Raw genomic sequence first — 21,272 nt, 5'->3', positions numbered from 1 at the left:
TATTCACTCACCGCCATTTGGTATAATTGATTACAATTACTTTGTAAGTGTTCTGCAATTTCTTCTGTACGCTTTAGTACCCCTGTGCTTGTCCTGTAGGAGTTAGGTGAAAGGAAACGGATAAAACTGGCATCTCGTGCACTATTGTGTGTAACAGCTTAGCAATGCTTATTGTATATACTATTTTAAACAGTACTAGACTGTTAAGTTGTGCTACATGTGATTGTCAATTTTTGTACATTAAAATTATATTGCTTATAGCATAACAATTTTGTAAACCTACTACATGCATACATGCATAATTTTCATTCAATAAAATAGAATGAGAGCTTTATTTTGTTTTTGGTCATAAGTTTCTTCACTATGTACTGCATACCAACAATACATTTGTAGTCTTTACCTGTTGATTCATGTAACAATTTCTCTGGATTTGAAACTTGATTATCACCCCAAAATGTGTGGATATTAAAAATGCACTGTATAACCTGCTCCCAAGAAATTCCTTCACCAGCTTGAAAACCTCTACACAATACTGCATTACAGCATTTATTAGGATCACCATGATGTTCTTTCTCTATGGCTGCAATTTGCTGGTCATCAACTTTCATATACCATCCAATAATTCTCCAATGGATTGCATAATTTGATGTTAAATATTTTTCAAGATCTTCTAAAGATGGCTTACTGTTGTCTACAAAGCAAAAACTAATTTGTATAGCTACAAATAATGTATACAGTATACAGCATACATTGCCAATTATTTACTTTAGGGCCATTACAACTACTGTACTTACATACATGCATGTAGTGATGTCAGAGTTACATATAATAGCTGGACAGTAATTTACTGTAACTCAAAGGGCACACCTGCATAGCTATACACATCAAAGATTACAAGTTACCTACATGATTTTAAATAGAACAAGTATAAGCACAGTAGGGATATTCACTTTTTATTGCTTTACAGTATTGGACATTCCTTACTACTCCGATCCAGTATTTTTTTATTGCAGCACTATACACTGTCCCTACTCTAATTTAAAATTCCAACATTTTTTCTTATACTTGTTTGTGACAAGCTCATGACCACTAAATAGCCTGCTTTTCACAAAAACCAGTCACAATATTTTTAAAAAGTTAATCACAGCACTATTATACTAGATTATGATTCATACAATAACAAATGATCAGTGGGTGCGGCTCTGCATAAGCCTCAGTACAGACAGTAATGGATGTGGATTCGTGCATACCTACAGACTGACAAATGGGCGTGGCTACCATATGTCTACAGACAGTAATTTACATAGTGGGTATGGCTCATAAAAGAAGCAGGGCTATGCTATGATGTGTTACTACACATCCACATCGTTACACTAATTAATTTAGCAAGTGGGGTCAGACCCGGATAATCTGTAAAGCGGGACCTGAATGACCCGACTTTGCTTTAACATTGTTACTTAATGACCTACACGTTGCTAGTTTGCTATGAGTTGCTCTCACTGATCGATATCAACTACCAACTTTGAAAACCAGCGAGCCATGTGTGTTCAAATAGTTTGGTGCAACAACCACGTGTATTTGAATAATTTGAGGCAATATACACTGGTAGATGGAAGCCCTATATTAGTATATTAACACTCAGCAGTAGAACCTTGACTGATGCCCATGATAAAAGGTAAGACAATAGTGCAAGCATTGTATGTTTATCAATATACCAAAGGTTTTTCTTAAGCAAACTAGAAACGTTTCTGCAAAAGAATTAGGGCTGTAGCTGTAGCCAGTTTTCTGCTACACTTGACTGAAGGTGTCAGGCAGGCTGGTAGGCAGGCAGTCAGACAGACAAGCGGGTGGGTGGGTGGGCAGGCAGGCAGGCAGGCAGGCAGGCAGGCAGGCAGGCAATAGAAAATTAAACTTTAAAAAAAGATTCTGTAGCAACTTGACGAAAACGTTTTGGGTTGATCTGAAGACACTTTTGGGCTTGACCAATACTGTCATGTTGCTGTGAGGAAAAATCAAGCCAGGCTTTTGGGTTATCAAATGGTACGGTAGTACTGTTTGAGTAGGGATTGCGGTGAAGCTTTTGCGTGCCACCCAAATTTCCGCCTTCAAATATCATCTTACGTGATGAAAACCACCTTTACAAAATAGTACTAGTCCATATAATACATACTACAGCATTAAATATAACAAAACACTTACAGGTGGCTGGATATAGAATTTTAAAAAATCGCCAAAACTCAAATTTTAGTTTCACTGACTGCCTCACTGACCACAGTCGCAAGGCTAGAGCCAAACGAAACAGCGCACGATCACCATTTTACGCCACAATAACAAACTCACCAGTGGGATGTGCCTTTTGGGATTCTGACGAGTGTAGGCCCTCTATGCCTTGTCTTTTCTTTTATCTTCAATCAGGCTGCTTGTCTTCTTCTTCATCCAACGAAACCATGTTGAGGTGTTAATTTTCCATATCAAGGCTTTCTTTCAGAAGCATATTTATACGCCATAGAATTATTTCAGAGCTGGATTTCAGAAGTGCTTCAGTCCTGATGCTACTATAAGAGATACACTTGCTAGATATCTGCAACTTCACGATTGGAATCCAGTTTGCGATAGGTTTGCAACCATGCCTACCAAATAAAGATCTATAGGTGGACTAATAGTGAATTAGAGTACTGCATGAGACCCAATTTCTTAACAATCTAGCTATTTACGTGACAATAAACAAGATCATCTCACTCCTTATTGGTCTAGCTAGTTAGCTGCACACTCCTTGGCTGACTCAAGATAAACTCTAGTACAACAGTCACTCTAATACAATTAACAGTCATGTATGATTGAAGAGTTACAAGTTACATTGTTCTAGTAGACATAGTTATTTTTATAAGAAAAAGAAGCAAGCACAATATAAAATTAGTATAATATCACATTAATTATTGTTCTAAAGAAGACAATTACCACTCAGCAACAGCAAGGTCGATGGCTGGAGGCACACAGGGACGCTTGGATTTAGAATGCGATCCTGATACACATTACTGAAGAGTGCAGCAAGGAGAACCCCATAACCACAGAATATGGGGAACTCCATGCACTTCTCACTGAGCAAATGGGCAAGATGTTTATAAGTGATGGTATCTGCCTTTCCCATGCATATACTGTACAGATATGGAAAATACAAATAGACTAATACAAGTTACCTTGTAGCTAGCTGTGCCACAACAAAAAATAAACAAACTAGTATTTTTAAAATTGTTAATTTAAAAATGAAGTAGGGATCTATGCAATAAAAAGTAGCGAAACAAGAGATGAATGATAGTGTTACAGCTTAGCTCAGTGGGAAAGTCCCTACTTTGGCACATTAGCTATTATTACTTTGTTCAATGCCAAAGTGGGGACTTCCCACTGAGCTATGCTGCAACACCATCATTCATCTCTTGTTTCACTACTTTTTATTGCATAGGCCCCTACATCATTTTTAAATTAACAATTTTTAAAATACTAGTATTATATCACTGGCCACACCCAAACCTTTGATGTCCCTACTATACAGTACAATCGTACTGTATGATTATCACTGTAGTTATTAAGCAGGATTGAACTCCTTACGTCTCAATCTATAAACTGTGTATTATTATTATTATTGTTACTAGACCCGGGGCAAATACAACCAAGTACAATCACCAACGGGACAACCTACTAATGGGGCATGTACAAACAGTGCATGGCTGACACAGTGTGTACAGATCATGTAGAACAGATGCACAGGAAATGATACATATGCATACGTACACAATCAAGGGAGTTTAACTGGCATCAGAAAACTACAATACTAAAACACAACTGACACAAAAACCAAGTTAAGTTAGTTATATTGAAAGTTTATATTACAGGTGTGACATGTCTCCGAAAATGACTCAGCAGTGAAGTGTGAGGCTATGCAGAACAAGGGACATGGTGATGGCACAATTAGCAAATGATCCCAATCAAGCCAATATGGCACAACAGACTCTGTTGTAACTATAGAGTCCACTGATGATGTGCCAGTATATCAGCAGTATGGCATTGGCACTAGTTGGCACAGTGATAAGTCTATAATATTATGTATACAGCCATGCACAACATACAGGAGATAGTTGCACATTGTTGTATATGTAGCAATGCATCTTCTTTGTTATTACAGACTCACAGTAGAGTAGCTACTAGTTAAGCCAGGTGGAAAATAATTCCAGCCACTAGCAAGCCAGATGAGGATGAAGATGTATAATACAACTACAAGTATTACACTACTCATTACCTTGTTGTTCACGCTTGCATCAGCTGGTTGTTTACAAGCGAATCAGCTAGTATCCCAGCTGGGCATCCGCTGGTCGTTCACTGGAGCGCATATTCTGCATACAAAATACACAGTTACAAACATTTAAACTTACTTGTAATCTTGTTGTTTACACGTAAAGTGGCCTCTGGCTCTCCTGCTATCACTCTGCGGATGTTTAATATTCTTCTCTTTCACGCAATCTGTAATTAAGCAAGGGTGTGGTGCTGAGCATTATATAGAATTACACAAATGGCCAAGTCATCAGCAAGAACAGGCGTACTTATTATATGGTTGTGCTTTCATTTACACGCGAATCTATCCCCGCTTAGTTCATGTCTCTAGGCCTTGTAGTTTTCTTAAACAATATATTATTTATTTATTCATTCATTATTATTTATTACGTAATTTTAACCACATTTTATATTATTCTTAGTATAATTATTATTACTAGGCCCGGGGCAAATACAACCAAGTACAATCACCAACGGGACAATCTACTAATGGGGCATGTACAAACAGTGCACGGCCAACACAGTGTGTGCAGGTAGAAAAGATGCACAGTAATACAATTCTAGAGGAATTGACTGGCACGTATAAATAAGGGATGTATAGTATGCAATTACAATCAGTGATTATCCGACCATGGAGATGTGAGGCTTCAGATGGAGAGCTATGCATCATCACACAATCTTACCAGCTGGAAACTGCTTCTTCGCACAATAGCCTGCCAGGTGAGGCTTTCTCCCATCCCATACACAAGTGAAGGTAGCCTAGTTACGCGAGACTAAGGAAACTAGACTATCAAAGTGTTGTAATCAATACAAACTAACCTCCAGCGATTAGTAGCAACTTCCAATTATCTTGTTTATTAAGCAGGAGTAGCAACCACTCGTCTTCCAATCGAAATAGTCGCCCGCTTTCAAACACAAATGAACAGTAGTTAGCTTTTCTAGTGGACGTCACGTGCTAACTGTTTTGATCGGCATTAAATAGAATTGTACGTTTCTATCACCTCCACGAGAACACCCGCCCATTATACGATTGTCTATTCAAGTTCATACAACATGGATTCTATTCCCGGTGAGTGCGAAGCCTTAGGCCTTGTAGTTTTCTCAAACATTATTTATTAACTATTTATTTAATTCATTATTAATGATGTAATTTTAACCGCATTTCGTATTATCTTTAGTACTTGGTTGTATAACTAGACCCGGGGCACATACAACCAAGTACAACCACCAATGGGGCAATCTACAAATGGGGCATGTACAACAGTGCATGACCAGCACAGTGTGTGTGGATGGAAAAGATGCACATACAGTAAACATAAGTGATATATGCAATTACAATTGTGAGGGCCTGTTACTATTACGCTGTATTGAATACCCGACCATGGAAGACCACATAAGCATGATTCTCACAAGTTGAGGTGCACGTGCATGCTCTCATACCTATGGTATTGAATCTCATGCCATGAAGCTTAAACATTCATTAAACAGTCCATAAAATTTAGTCCTCATGTTAAAATTATAAAGTTTAAAAAATTATTAACAGGGCCGGAGGAGGGAAAATTGAGTTGATCAGGCTATTGACTATAATGTTGAAATTGCTACTATATACATGCCAATGAGAGAGGAGCTGTTGTCTGCGAAGTGCGAAGCACGAGCATTCTAGGGGGGTCTGGGGACATGCCCCCACAGGAAATTTTTGAAAATTAGACACTCAGATATGCAATTTTAGTGATATTTCACTGCTAGCTAGCTATATAAATATGCTCAAGCCTATCTGTTGTTCTTCAGACTTTCTATACTATGTATAATTGTAGACCTGACATACAGGGGACACAGCATGAAACCTGCTGTATGGTTCATTTAGTTATAGCTAGCAATTAGAAGTTCAAGGTGGGTCTGGGCGTGAAACCTCCAGGAGCTGTAGAATTTTTGCAATTTACAGGCTTGAAAATGCCTTAAAATTTAAAACTGTTTTAAGTAAAACTAGCTAGCAACTTGCAACTTTCCCCCCAAATTTCACAGGGAACCCATGCATCATGGCCCCCTTTAGCTAGGATATAATTACTATATACAGTGAATTCACACAGCTACAATAAAAAGCTACACAGCTACAAAAATACAGTATACTACTATACTGGTTTGTATGAACTATGAAGTGAACGGATCATCACATAAATATATTGGCAGACAGTCACGAGACCAATCAGTATTCGAAAATGGCGCGATGTGGGTGAGACTGAGAGTTAATTTGCTCAGTATCTCGACAGGACGAGTGGGTAGTTGAAGAGGAGTGATTTCTACTCAACATCTCATCCAGATGGCCACCATGTAATGTATGGGAGTACAGCTTCTTGCCGAGGAATGAGTCATCTGGTTTGTCACTGCCAGCCCTTCGCCCAGTAAAAGAAGCCAAGAGAGACAAGCCAAGGAATGCTAATGATTATTTTATGAAGATTGAATTGTGATATAAGTGTGCTGGTTTAGAATCAAAGAAGGCACCTGCCTTACACGTGATAAATGCCAACTGTCAGCACACGTGATACTGTACGTAGAACCCACAATCATTTCTGTACAAAACGATACGAATGCTATGCTAGTACTGTAAGGTAATTGGAGGTACTATACATGTAGTTCTGTGCTTTAGTTAGGCTGAGAAACTAGGTAACTACTCATGTCATGCATTTTCAATAATATCTGTAAAATGTACGTAGCTATATGTAGATGTGATCGTCCAAAGACTGCATGAGAGTAATGTAGTTCGAGCTGGTCAGCTAGTTGGTTCAACTCCAGATTATTGGTCTGGCTCAGACCTGACCAACCGGACCATCTCCTCCGGCCTGATTAATGAGGATGAATCAGGGTGCTGGATTAAGACATGGCTGCTGAAGTTTCCAAGAGCAGACCTCAATGATAAAAGAAGCAGAGCATTTCACTAGAAATTGTTATCTGAGTTACTTTTAATATGAGCTGGGCCATATGTCCTAAAATGATAACACGATAATTATAGTACAAGATGAAATTAAATTTTGGAGAACAAACAACTGCGTGCAGCTGATCACTGTGATTTGGAGAACAAACACTGAACTGCATGCAGCTGATCATTGTGAAAGATGGTAGTACCTTCAATAGGATAAAATCCTGAAAGGCTTCAAGTTGAGTGCTATGCAATTTCACACACGAAATTATCAGCTGAAAATTGTGCCGGCGTTCTCCACACAATGGCCTGCCAGGCCCAATGCAAAACTACTGGTAGTTGAGTGCTGGTACATTAATGGTGTGGCAATGACATAACGATGTGTAACACAATACTGTACAACATACAGAAGATGCCGTTTATACCATAGAACTGTATGCAGCAATGTATTATTGGCACTGAACACTGGAGATGGAAGTAATTCAGCTAGCAAGCTAGGTAAAGGATGAACAGAAGTACACAAAATAGTACAAATACACAACAAACAATATGTTAACATGAAAACATACTCTTATTATTGTTCGTCACATGGAGCATGTCCACTAGCACCTGGCATGGTCCACTGGCACCTGGCATGGCGACTTGGAACTCACATCACTCAGCAGAAGTTTGCTAATCTTCTCCTTCGCGCAATCTGTCATTAAGCAAGGGTGTGGTACTGGGAATTATATAGAATTACATGAATGTTCAGGTCATCAGCACGAACAGGTGCAAAGATTATACGTTTTTGCCTTCATTCACAGGCGAATCTATCCCCGGTTAGTTTATGTCTCTAGGCCTCGTAGTTTTCTCAAACATTAAATATTAATTATTTATTATGTAATTTTAACTGTATTTTGTATTATTCTTAGTACTGGTTGTATAACTAAGCCCGGGGCAAATACCACCAAGTACAATCACCAACGGGACAACCCACTAATGGGGAATATGCAAACAGTGCATAGTCAACACGGTGTGTGGAGACAGAAAAGATGCACAGTATAATACAATTCTAGAGGAATTGACTGGCATGTAAACATAAGGGATGTATTAGTATGTAATTACAATCAGTGATTATCCGACCATGGAGATGTGAAGATGTGAGATTGCACTTTAAATTGTGAGAATCATGGTACTGAATCTGATGCCTACAAGCAGTAAAGCTTAAACATCCAACAAATACTAATTTTATGCAATTGTACACAATTTGTGTTACATGATATGAGGATGGAATAGACCGCTGGATTAAGACATGGTTGGAGTTGCCAAGAGCAGACCATGGTAAGATTGGGATAAAAATTTGAACTGTCTGTCATACAACTGATATCTGAGTTATGTATCAAGACACACGGTAGAGTGTCGTGTGGCCCAAGAAGCTGGCGCGCCACACCGTGAGTATATTAATAAGAAAGAAAATGCAATTTTCACACTTATGTAGCTCTGTGATCCCTAATCCAATTGGAACCAAATTTGCTGGAGACGTGCCGGCCAGTTAGGGGAGCCTACATACCAAATTTGAAGAAAATCACTTGAGTCATTTCCGAGATACGAGTGAACAAAATTTCATTTTAATTTCTTCGTTTTATTCATCTTCACCTTCATGTCGCACACTTTGCAAAATCCGCCATAAAACATGAATGCGTGCTCAGATCTGGCTGAAATTTCGTACACTTAAAGGACTCATTAAGGCGGATCTCAGTACCAACGTTGGTAGTAATCCGATGAACATTCACGGAGTTATGACTGAATATTTGCGTAAAATAAGGTTGAGGTCTGTCACGCCTACAGGGTAAACCCCTTGGAGGAATTAGTTAAAAATTGATATGTAGATGGAGCAACCATCGTAGGAGTACCTTTTTGTGGTTTGAAAGGAATCAGGATAAAGACCATGGAGATATGATACAAAACCCAATCTGTGTCAAAATTACGTGATCGATTTTTATGAATAAAAAAACTATTAGTTTTTGTGTCTATCAGGCAAACCGCTTAGAGCAATGAGCTGAAAATCAGTATGTAGCTGGAATAATCATTATAGAAAGTCCTTGCAGTAGTACAGAAGAATCAGTTTACAAACTATGATTTGAAAGGCAACTACGTGTAGCAAATGCGAGATCGAGATACTCTAATAGAACAGTCACCCTGATAGAGCATTCGGCTGCATTTATAATTTACTCAATTATATTACATTGCAAGTTATTCTGTAGGGAATTACAAACAAGTCACCCTGTTGTCAGACCAGCTAGAAGAAGGTACCTAATAGAGAGTCCAGCTACAAAGAAACCATCATGTAGAGAGTTCAGCTGCAAGCCAATTACTCTGTAGAGAATTCAGCTACAAACAAATTGCCCTGTAGAGAGATCAGCTAGAAAAATTACCTTGTAGTGAGTTCATTTACAAAGAAACCATCATGTAGAGAGTTCAGCTGCAAACAAATCACCCAGTAGAAATTTCCGCTATGAACAGATCACCCTGTAGAGAGTTCAGTTAGAAACAAGTCATCCTGTAGAGAGATCAGCTAGAAGAAGTCACCTTGTAGAGAGTTTGGCTACAAAGAAAGCACCATGTAAGAGAATTCAGCTTCAAATAAATCACCTGTAAAGAGTTCAGCTAGAAACAAGTCATCCTGTAGAGAGATCAGCTAGAAACAAGTCATCCTGTAGAGAGTTCAGCTAGAAGAAGTTACATTGTAGAGAGTTCAGCTGCGAACAAATCGCCCTGTAGAGAATTCAGCTACAAACAAATCGCCCTGTAGAAAGATCAGCTAGAAGAAGTTACCTTGTAGAGAGTTCAGCTACAAACAAAGCACCCTGTAGAGAGTTCAGCTACAAACAAGTCATCCGGTAGAGAGATCAGCTAGAAGGATCACCTTGTAGAGAGTTCAGTTACAAAGAAATCATCCTGCAGATAGTTCAGTTGCAAACAAGTCATCCTGTAGAGAGATCAGCTAGAAGGATCACCTTGTAGAGAGTTTAGTTACAAAGAAATCACCCTGCAGATAGTTCAGCTACAAACAAGTCATCCTGTAGAGAGATCAGCTAGAAGGATCACCCTGTAGAGAGTTCAGCTACAAAAACAAATCACCCTTTAGAGAGATAAGCCACACAAAGTAACCCTGCATCAGTAAGAAACAAATCACCTTGTAGAGAGTTCAGCTACAAACAAAATCACCCTGTAGAGAGTTCAGCTACATTTCAAGTCACCCAGTAGAGAGATTAGCTGCAAACAAGTTATCTATAAGAAATAATTGACATGTAATAAATATGTGTATTTGTATTATATATATATAATTTGTACATTTACTGATAAAATCTGAAATAGTTAAAGTATTTAAAATCTGCTTCATCTTGTTCTTCCTGTGGTAAAGAAAACAAATTATAGGTTAAATAGCCCTAAAGCAGGCCATAGGTCGGCTTTGGGGTATACAAATACAAAAAGAAGTGAAATCTAATCCAAAACAGCCAAGCTGTAAACTTGGTCTTGGCACAAAATTCACCTGAATTGTCGTTATTAAAATTTTTACCATTAACCTACCGTCCCAGCCATTTCTTGGCCACCACCTTGGATTTAACGTCTTTTTTCACCATAGCCTTTCTGAGGGCCGCACTCATTTTTTACAGTTTGGCTGTTTTGGATTAAATATATTTAACATGAGTTACTCAGCTATGCAGCCAATATACAGCACAGTATCAACATCAACTAGAGGTCACCGGTAGCTAAATATGATTCATCAGTGGTGTGGCAATGGCACAGTGATGGGGTACACACTATATGCATACACAACCTACATACAGGAGATACACAATACTGTAGGAGTATGCAAGCCAGGTGAACCAGATAAATGAAGACAGCCAAGCCAGCCAGAGCCTAGTAAGCTAGGTAAAGGCAAAATGTAAAATAATACAAGAAAATGTTTAAAACATACCATGCTCTTTACAATACATTAGTACAAACAAACAATCAAACCAACCAGAGCCTAGCAAGCCAGAAAAAATATAAAATACAAGACATATGTACATTACAATACAAACAAACATACTCTATTAATTCTGTCCTTTTGCAGCTGGCATGTCAAACTCCTTCCTATTCTAGGTGTCCTGTAGCCATCGATACATGGAGCGCATCGACTGGCAGCTGGCATGGCGACTCGAGACTTAGTGTGCCAGCTGGTAACACTTTCAAACACAATTGAACAGTAGTTTACTCATCTAAATAGCCATTTGCTCAATTGGTAGTGGGTATATCACATGCTGTTTTGATTGGCATTAAATAGAATTGTCGTATCGTTTCCATCACCTCCATGGAAACATTTGCTCATTATACAATTATCTCTTCATACAACATGGATTCTATTCCCAGTGAGTGCAAAGCCTTAGGCCTTGTAGTTTCCTCAAACATTATTCATTAATTCATTCATTATTAATGACGTAATTTTAACCGCATTTCATATTATCTTTAGTACTTGGTTGTATAACTAGGCCCGAGGCAAATACAACCAAGTACAATCACCAATCGGGACAACCTACTAATGGGGCACGTACAAACAGTGCATGGCCAACTCAGTGTGCGTAGGTGGAAAGATGCACAGTAATACAATTCTAGAGGAATTGGCTGGCACATAAACATAAGGGATGCATTAGTATGCAATTACAATCAGTGATCATCCAACCATGGAGATGTCAGTGTGCATAACTAGTATGTGGAGCATTACTGAAGGCAGCAGACTTAGCTACATATAATAACAGCAGTTAATAGTAAACACAACGATGCACACAGCAATTATCAGCCTAAGGGCACATTTTGTGTGTGTTGTATTTGTTCTCTCCATCAGTGTTCAGTACGTGGGATGCACTTTAGCAGTGAATATTTATGTAGTTTTCTCAGGGCCCATATCAGTGATCAGTCTGGGCACTCCTGGCACTAAAAGGCTTCAGGTGGAGAGCTATGCATCATCACACAAACTTACCAACTGGAAACTGCACCTTCTTCGCACAATGGCCTGCCAGGTGAGGCTTTTTCTCATCCCATACATGAGTGAAGGTACCCTAGTTACGCGAGACAAAAGAAACAAGACTATCAAAGTGTTTTAACTAACACAAACTAACCTCCAGCGAATAGTAGCAACTTCCAGTCATGCTACTTATTAAGCAGGCGTAGCAACCACTCGTCTTCCAATTGAAATAGTTGCTGTCGCCGCTTTCAAACACAAATGAACAGTAGTTCGCTTGACTAGTGGGTGTCACGTGCTAACTGTTTTGATCAGCATTAAATAGAATCATTGTATGTTTCTATCACCTCCCAGCTGCTCATTATACGATTATCTCTTCAACCAACATGGATTCTAATCCCAGTGAGTGCAAAACCTTAGGCCTTGTAGTTTTCTCAAACATTATTTGTTATTTATTTATTCATTATTAATGACATAATTTTAACTGCATTTCATATTATCTTTAGTGCTTGGTTGTATAATAATCACTCCATTTAATACAGTTGTTGGCTTCTGATGTTACTTACCTTCACATAATTGTGTTTCCACATGATTTTGTCTGCCAGTTATATTAAGTATCCACAGTTATATGTGCAAAAGTTCTACTATAATGGTGATTCCAATAATGCTCACTACAAGGTACAGTGCAATCCTGAGAGTTTGTGCAAGAAACTATAATAATTGAAGAACTGCTTTAAAAGGTGTTAACATAATCTTGGCAAATATATAATTATTTAAATTAATTAACAGGGGCATACTGAGGGGGGTTTCCAGGGGTTTCAGGAAACCCCTTTGGTTTTACCCACTACTTGAAACATTAAGATATTGAAACTTCGGGTTTCCAGAATGGGGAATCAATCATGGAACAGGGCACATTCAAACTTTTATCCTATAGTTAAATAATAGTCTCTCACATGATGGCAACACCTATAGCATTGTTTTGAATTACGATTTTGGTGAAAAGATTGAGATACGCTAATAAAGCAGTCAGGAAATATAAACTACTCTAATATAACAGTCACTTAACTGTAGAGGAAACCCCTTTTCAAAATTCCTGCGTACATCTATCTAGTAAACAAATTAAAATCTGGTTACATAATTACTGTGAATGTCCCAAATCTCTACAAACTTAGCTCTTGAAAACCAGCACCAACCACCTCCAACCAGCACTTGTAAATAACACAGTATTTTTTTTTAAAACCAGGCACACGCCTGCTACCTGAAATTGTCTTGGCCAAAAACGGCTTTGAGCTACAGAAAATAAATCTTCATTTAATGCATAAAGGATATTTTTATGTACTGTATTAATCCTGTTTTTGGAAGGGTGTGTGGCCAGTAACTGAAACTAGGTGAAACAGTTTAGTAGGGGCTAGCCTACAAGCTGTAACAGGCATATAACGACTGAAAAACAATGTAACAGGCCTCATAATCTACCAGAAATAGCATATCTTCTCAAGTTGAAAGGGGGCATATCCCCTTTGTACGAGAATGAAAATTAAGAGCAGCCATAATGATAAGGCTTTGTGTAGAGAATTTGTGTATGATAACAGGATAGAAAACTATAAACAGTTGAGAAGATATTTTTGTGTGCAATTTGTAGTTCAAAGTAATTTGTTTGAGTTGCGCTCCCTTAGCAATGCATAGCAACATAAATGATGAATTATGAAATTGGTGAATTATGAAACATATTTAACATTAATGTATTGTATGTATCATTACAAAACAAGGCAAGAAATAAATTAATAGCATGCTGTGTACTTGTATACAAAGAATTAATAAATTCAAGGGAGATAGTATTACTGGGTGCCTGGTTTTTCAGAAGTACAGGGATTTTTCTAGAAAATAAATTCAAGAGGGCAATTCGAGCTTTTCAAAATTTGAGGGGGAGGGGGGCAGAACTTAAGTCACCTAAAATTTACTTATCATAAAATTTATCATTCTTAAAATTAATTTTATCATTGAACCAGTTGAAGCATAGTTCAGGGGGCAAAATCATTTTAAGGGGGGGGAGGGGGGCAAAATGCCCCCTTGCCCCCTAAAAAAATCCCTGGAAGTAGCATTGCATCAACTCATTAACACTGAATTTTTTTACTAGATGTTAATTAATTTATATAATTACATATTTGCCAAGTGTTTTATGTTTCAATATTAACACCTTTAGCGTCCACTGATTGCAGGAATGGTTCTTCAGCTTCTTGCAACAAACTCTTTAACCATTGCTCAGGATTATATGGCATCAGGGGTGGATCCAGAATGTCCACTCTGAGGTATGGCAATTATGGTTACAGTCTAGTTAATCAACTCTTTCCAAAATACGTCGTCACTTAGCAACCCTTTTCTACCATTTGATCGAAGCCACTATCAATATTCACGTTTGCACTATAATGAATACAGTTGTGAAACAGATGGAATACAGTATTATTGTTGAACAACAGGCCATTGAAAGTCTTTGAGATTGCAAAGTAGTTCTTCTGGTTTGAGGTAGGTGGTTCACAGTTGCAAGGCTAGTGGCTAAACAATACATCGTGTGACCATCATTATAGCCACAATGACTAACTCACTAATGGCGTGTGACTTTTGGGGTTCCGACAAGTGCTTGCTCTCTGCATCTTGCCTTTACTTTCCTTTTGTTTTCAATCATGCTGTTAATCTTCTTTTTCATGCAAGGAAACCGTATCGAGGCAATAATTTTCTGTATTGACACTTTCTGTATTTAGATGTCCCAAATTTGTTTAAAGCGCTCATGTTGCTTTAAGAGATTACTGCTAAACAGTTGGTAGACACAGTACCTGCATGATAGAACCTTTATACACTAATTGGATCAGTAATAATTGAGTGACATGCCCCTTAATTATCTAGCTGTACTTATAGTGATTGATGATAAAATACATGTCTCTTCTGGTACCACAGTGAAAAATAAAGCATGAAACTTGAGACCAAGCTGCATAGTCCAGTTGGCTGAAGCCAACTTGAGATACTCTAACAAAGTAGTCATCCTAATACAACAGCCACGTTCAATAATTCTAATAGAGAATAATCACACATGTATCACAGCTTATCTATAACAAAATACTACAGTAAATAAACTTAAAAATTAAAATGAAGTAAGGGTCCAAATGATAAAAAGTAGTGGAATAAGAGAAATGTATGATGGCATTACCGTTAACATACATAGTTCTGTGGGAAAATCCCTATTTTGACACTGAACAAAACAATCGTTATGGTATACTAACGTAAGGATTTTCTCACAGAACTAAGTTATAATACCATCATTCATATATCTTGTTCCACTACTTTTTATAGAATTATTTCATCTCCATAGAAACACAAACATACTCCAAATATATTGAAAAATTGCTGAACAACGATATGGAGCATTGTACGGCAGGATTTTAAACCGCCTATATATTAGGTAAACCATGCATGCCAAGTATGCTATCAATGATCTTAGATTAGCTTGATTTATCTTTTGATGATTAAAATAAAGCAGCTTTGGCGAGGTGGCTAGATAATAAGCACCTGCACAAAACCATTTAGGAAAATGGCCACAATGTTTGTGTTGCTATGGAGATGAAAGAACTCTATCACTTGGATTCCTATTTCATTTTAAATTAATAAGTTTAAATATGCTATGGAATTACCTGCAGATGAAAAGCTACTCCTGGAAGGACCATTATCAAGGTTATACTCTCCTGGGAAATATCCACTAGGGACTAAAAGTCATGTTTACTTTACCAAAGTTGCTATCTTACATATTTACATACCCAAATAAGCTTCTTTTACTTCTTTAGCAACACTTGGTATTCCAGCAAGTTCAAAGGCATTGACAACTCGGCACCAACATGGCTCTGGATTATCAGATATCCTAAGCCATGTGCGAAACATGTTGTAACATTTGTCTTCAACAGTAGAACCATCCAAATCAATAGTGTCTACTTTGTCTTCTGAGAGGTCCAATTCCAGTGCAACATTCTTCCAGCATTTAGAAATCTTTGTAGAATATCTGATGAGTTCTTTCATCTTTGGTTTCCTTTTATGATACTCTATACACAATGTGTATAATTATATATGTGTATATATATATATATGTATATATACAAGGATAAGAAAAATTAAATTAGAGTAGGGTAGTACCAAAACAAGCTGGATCGGAGTAGTACGTAATGTCAAAATGCTGTAAAACAATAAGAAGTGAATGTGCATTGAGTGCAGCACAGTTGGGATATTCACTTCTTATTGTTTTACAGTATTTGGACATTATGTTCTACTCCGATCCAGCTTGTTTCAGTACTCTTATTGCAGCACTATACACTGTCCCTACTCTAATTTAAATTTCTTATACTTATTTGCAAAGTTTTTTGCAAGCTCATGACCACTAAATAGCCTGCTTTTCACAAAACCAGTTACAATATTTTTAAAGAGTTAATCACACACTATAATACTAGATTATGACTCGTACAATAGCAACTGATCAGTGGGCGTGGCTCTGCATAAGCCAGCAGACAATAATGGACGTGGATTCTTGTATACCTACAGACTAACAAATGGGCATGGCTACCATATGTCTAGACAGTAATTTACATAAGTGGGCGTGGTTCACGAAAGAAGCAGGGCTACGCTATGATGTGTTACTACATGTCCACATTGTTACACTAATTCATTTAGCAAGTGGGGTCAGACCCGGATAATGTGTAAAGCGGGACCTGGATGACCTGTTTAACATTGTTACTAAATGACTTACATGTTGCTAGTTTGCTGCGAGTTACTCTCACTGATCAATATCAACTAATAACTTTGAAAACCAGTAAGCCATGCGTGTTCAAATAGTTTGGTGCAACAACCATGTGTATTTGAATAGTTTGATGCAATATACACTGGTAGATGGAAGCCCTACTTTAATCTATTAACACTCAGTGGTAGAATCTGAACTGATGGCCATGATAAAGAAGGATAAAAGGTAAGACAATAGCACAAGCATTGTATGTTTATCAACATACCAAAGGCTTTTTCTTAAGCGAACTAGAAATGTTTCTGCGAAAGAATTATGGCTGTAGCTGTAGCCAGTTTTCTGCTATGCTTGACTGAAAGTGTCAGTCAGGCAGGCAGGCAGGCAGGCAGGCAGGCAGGGCAGGGCAGGCAGGCAGGGCAGGGCAGGGCAGGCAGGGCAGGGCAGGCAGGGCAGGGCAGGGCAGGCAGGCAGGGCAGGGCAGGCAGGCAGGGCAGGGCAGGCAGGCAGACAGACAGGCAGACAGACAGGCAGGTAGGCAAAAATTCAATTAAATTTCGGTTATATATTCTTAAATTCTATATCTGGCCACCTGTAAGTTTTTTCTTGTTTGTAATGCTGTATTTGATGTTAGATGGACTAATAGTATCCACACAAAAATAGCCAAAAAGGTGCAGTCTTAAAAAGCCTGGGTGAAAAAAGTTGTGAAATCAAAGGTGAAATGGCTGCAATGATGTTTATGCTAATAAAATTTAATAATGGTTGTGACATCATTGCAGCCATTTGTTGGCTGCCACCTTTGATTTCACAACTTTTTCCACCCAGGCTTTTTAAGACTGCGCCTTTTTTTACAGCTAGGCTGTTTTTGTGTGGATATCACTTCTTTTTGTAATTGCAAATTCCAAAGCCAGCCTATGGTTGACCTCGATAATTCCTTTTAACTTTTTTCCTTTTACTACAGGAATCATCGAAGACTGCATGGCTTTATGAAGAACTGAAATAAGATGAATTTTGAAGGTGCGTATACTTCAATGATAGCTGGACAGATTTGACTCAAACTAGGAATGGGATATGCCTTATCCTGAAGAAGCTTCCGCTGCAGAAATGGTTAATTATACCGTTCAAGCACTATGGAGCTATGGATACATGAAAACTTCTTTTATTTAGGTTTATTATTATTATATATTGCCAGGGTTACCAGCACCCCCCTGACATCACAGAACTATATTTATTTATTTACTAGTTGTACCCGTGCAAAATGCGCATGATACTAAGACAATTGTTTTGTGCTATTGTGTGAATGCACTTAAATTGAACATTACTAATGATCAAGGAGTAATCTATAGCTGTGACCTGGGCCAGATGTACATAACCGATTATTGGCTCCTTATAACCGATTGATTAAACCATTAATTGGCTTAATATTTATTTTACATTTTTCAATGTAATTTTGTATTTTAACAGTATTTTCTTAATCAAATGTGCTGTGTGACAAAAGAAGTAAAGGGAAAGAGTAGCTTTGTGATGTGTAATCCCTAGCAAGCACATAATAAATAGCCTCCTCACTCCCTTTAGTGTACATTTTATGACCAAAACTGTAAACAATTCTGTGTCATGTGATCCATTTGCATAATTGGATGTTGCATAGATAGCCCGATTATCAATCACCCACAACAATAACCGATTGATTAACCGATTATTGCATAACCGATTCACAGCCCTAGAGTAATCACATCATTACATACCAACAAAGACATGATTACGCTATAATGTTGATGAACTTGCATAAACATTATAGCCTGAGACATGATTATGCTACCATATCTAGCTATAATGTTGGTGAACTTGCATAAACAAAGAGTGACTGATGTTATAGTTTATTACAATGTAGGTTGGCCTTGTGCACTGGAATTGTTGCACATCTGTGCAGTACTCATGCATATGGCTTATCAAGATGCATGTGTCCTTACAGGCTCTACATATGCAGAGATTTACGCAATTCTCATGAAGGTGGCGTATAAAGATGCGTCCCATTACAACCATGCACATACACAAAAGAGAGTAGTTTTGAGTGGGAGACAAATGCCACAATTGGTTACTTCATTTGGATGATAATGTTACATGAACTAACATCAAGTGTCTGAATGTGGTATAAGGATCAGTTTACCAATAGTTGGTGCATCACCACAATGAGCTATATTCTAATTCAACATGCATTTGTCACATAGTGGTTTATATTGTATTTTCTATTAGAGTAACTGCCATGGTATTGTTGTGTTGTCTACTTATTGCATAAGACAAAGTGTGTATGCAGTACAGTACTGAGTATGGGTATTTAAGTTAATTGGCTGTATTGAGCAAGAAGGTCAACACCAGCATGTGTATTTGGATAGAGAAGAGTTGTATTTTAGTTGGTTTCAGAATTAGGTATCAGCATAATAGCCCTCATGAAGAATGGTTGCTCAATTAGAGGTCATGTGTGTTCTATTAGGGTAGATATCGCAATGTATGTTCTATTAGGGTAGTTAAATTCTGGAAGTTTCAGCTCTCCCTGTAGAGTTAACCAAGGAGTGAAAATGTGTCTCTCTATGCATTGAAGACTGCAATAGTAACTTCATGATCTTGTCCATGATTTGTTGCCTGGTAAGATAGATGTATGTTCTATTAGAGTAGTTTAACGCAATCTTCCGTTCTTCCTCCTGCACAATGGTGTCATCCTGCAGAGGCAGCCTGATTGGAGTGATCATCATTTTTTAACTTGCCACACCCACTATGAAACTATCCTTTTAAAACTTTTCCTTCTCCCTTGCAGTGATGTGCCGGTAATCCTCCGCTTTAGGTCTGTCTGTAGTCCCTGACATGCTTATCTTCGTGTTGCAGTAGCTATACTTTGTCTAGTGCACAGCAGTGTAGGCTTCAGGACTTGTAGTGGACAGCACAGCAGGGTGCAGAGTGTGTATTGCCGGAAAGTTTTCCTTCTGTAGTCTCTGTCAAGTAGCCTGATAGGAATGACCATCGCTCGTAGAATTGCCACACCCACTACAATACTCTCCTTTTATACTGGTAGATGGGTTTGCCGGATGGTAGTGTACACACCAGATCACATGATAAAATTTGCTGATGTGATTGGTTAAATCATGAAAAAGTGATTGATCCTATTTCATTGTAAGCTTGTGATAGACCATGACGTCATCTGATTTCTACTGACAATGCATGTATACCAGAACGCCGTATATGTGTATCATAGCCTTATAATAGCCACTGACAGTGATAAGTATACAACTAAGGTTAGCACATAATGATAGACATGAAAACCACCTTATGACACAATGATTTGGACGGGTAATTGGTCTAGCGAGTTTGAAGCTAATCGGGGGGAAAACCTGGGAGGAATTTGTGTTTCAAATTTTATGGCCTTGATTTTTCCGTTTCTCATTCTGTTGTCCACAGGGGAGAGAAACGTATAGTGTAGGCTGGGATGGAGAAGGCTAGTAACACGATAAGGGTCTCCAGCGAGTTTTGGACAAATTTGTGTCTTCCTCGGGTAGTTACAGTGGTTTAAAGGATATTTCCCGTAGTTTAACAAATTGCCACCAATCCTGGATCAAAAGATAATAAAGTTCACCTCAAACTTTAAAGTTGAATGGTACTGATCCGATTGGAATCCGACCAGGGACAAAGGGACAGTGCCAGAAAACAATTAGAGAATTATTATATAGATTAATACTTTACAGGACTGTGCAGATCAATATACAAAACTAAACTAAATTTAAGAGCCCAAACAATTAAAATTACAGAACTGAAGGTCTACCAGTGTTCAAAACGTTGATAAAATACGGTGAGGATACTTGGGTACCACGATATGAAGATGCAGTAGCCTTAACTTTGACATTTAAAAAATATTTGCTTACCTCCCCAGAATCCTGAAGCATAAATGTCTACATGAGCTCCATCCTCATTGCATATTGAAGGCCGGGTCTCACCTGTAAAGAGGCTGCAACGGATGCACAAAAACGGTATTTTCTGGTTCCGTAAAACAAGTATGTTGCCCGCCCACACTGGCTGTACTTGGCCGCATGACACGGCTACTTTCATAATTTTTGTAGAATATTCTAGATTTTCCATTGGTACCGTACGCAAGGAAATTTTGACGTAAGAAAAATTTGACGAATTCAGACTTCAGCAGATTTGACGAATAAAATGTTGACGAAAATCAAGAAATTGTAGGCAAAACCTGTACTTTTAAGGGCGCTTATAAACATTTGACGAATTTAAATTTGACG

At 38.1% G+C, this 21,272-nt stretch overlaps 1 protein-coding gene and 1 long non-coding RNA gene across 3 annotated transcripts in view; both read right to left on the bottom strand.

Annotated features, from left to right (window-relative positions):
• LOC136249291 (protein NLRC3-like) overlaps positions 1-21,272 on the bottom strand; it is a 28,547-nt gene that overhangs the window by 3,722 nt on the left and 3,553 nt on the right. The window contains exons 2-4 of one of the 2 annotated variants that reach the window (XM_066041250.1): positions 16,028-16,306; positions 15,905-15,976; positions 401-691 (exon numbers count right to left, since the gene is read on the bottom strand). In XM_066041250.1, the coding sequence (XP_065897322.1) occupies positions 401-691; positions 15,905-15,976; positions 16,028-16,306 (642 nt within the window). The remainder of the gene's footprint in view (positions 1-400; positions 692-15,904; positions 15,977-16,027; positions 16,307-21,272) is intronic. The other variant, XM_066041251.1, reaches the window with a different exon arrangement.
• Positions 12,087-12,639, bottom strand: LOC136249211 (uncharacterized). Its single transcript, XR_010698114.1, has 3 exons — positions 12,382-12,639; positions 12,247-12,321; positions 12,087-12,196 (listed from the first exon to the last, which is right to left on the bottom strand). It is a non-coding gene; the product is annotated as an uncharacterized lncRNA (long non-coding RNA).

Source organism: Dysidea avara, chromosome 3 (assembly GCF_963678975.1).
Source record: "Dysidea avara chromosome 3, odDysAvar1.4, whole genome shotgun sequence".
Taxonomy (NCBI): Eukaryota; Metazoa; Porifera; class Demospongiae; order Dictyoceratida; family Dysideidae; genus Dysidea; species Dysidea avara.
The sequence above is the reverse complement of the archived record's forward strand: the minus strand, read 5'-3'. Positions and strand labels throughout refer to the sequence as shown.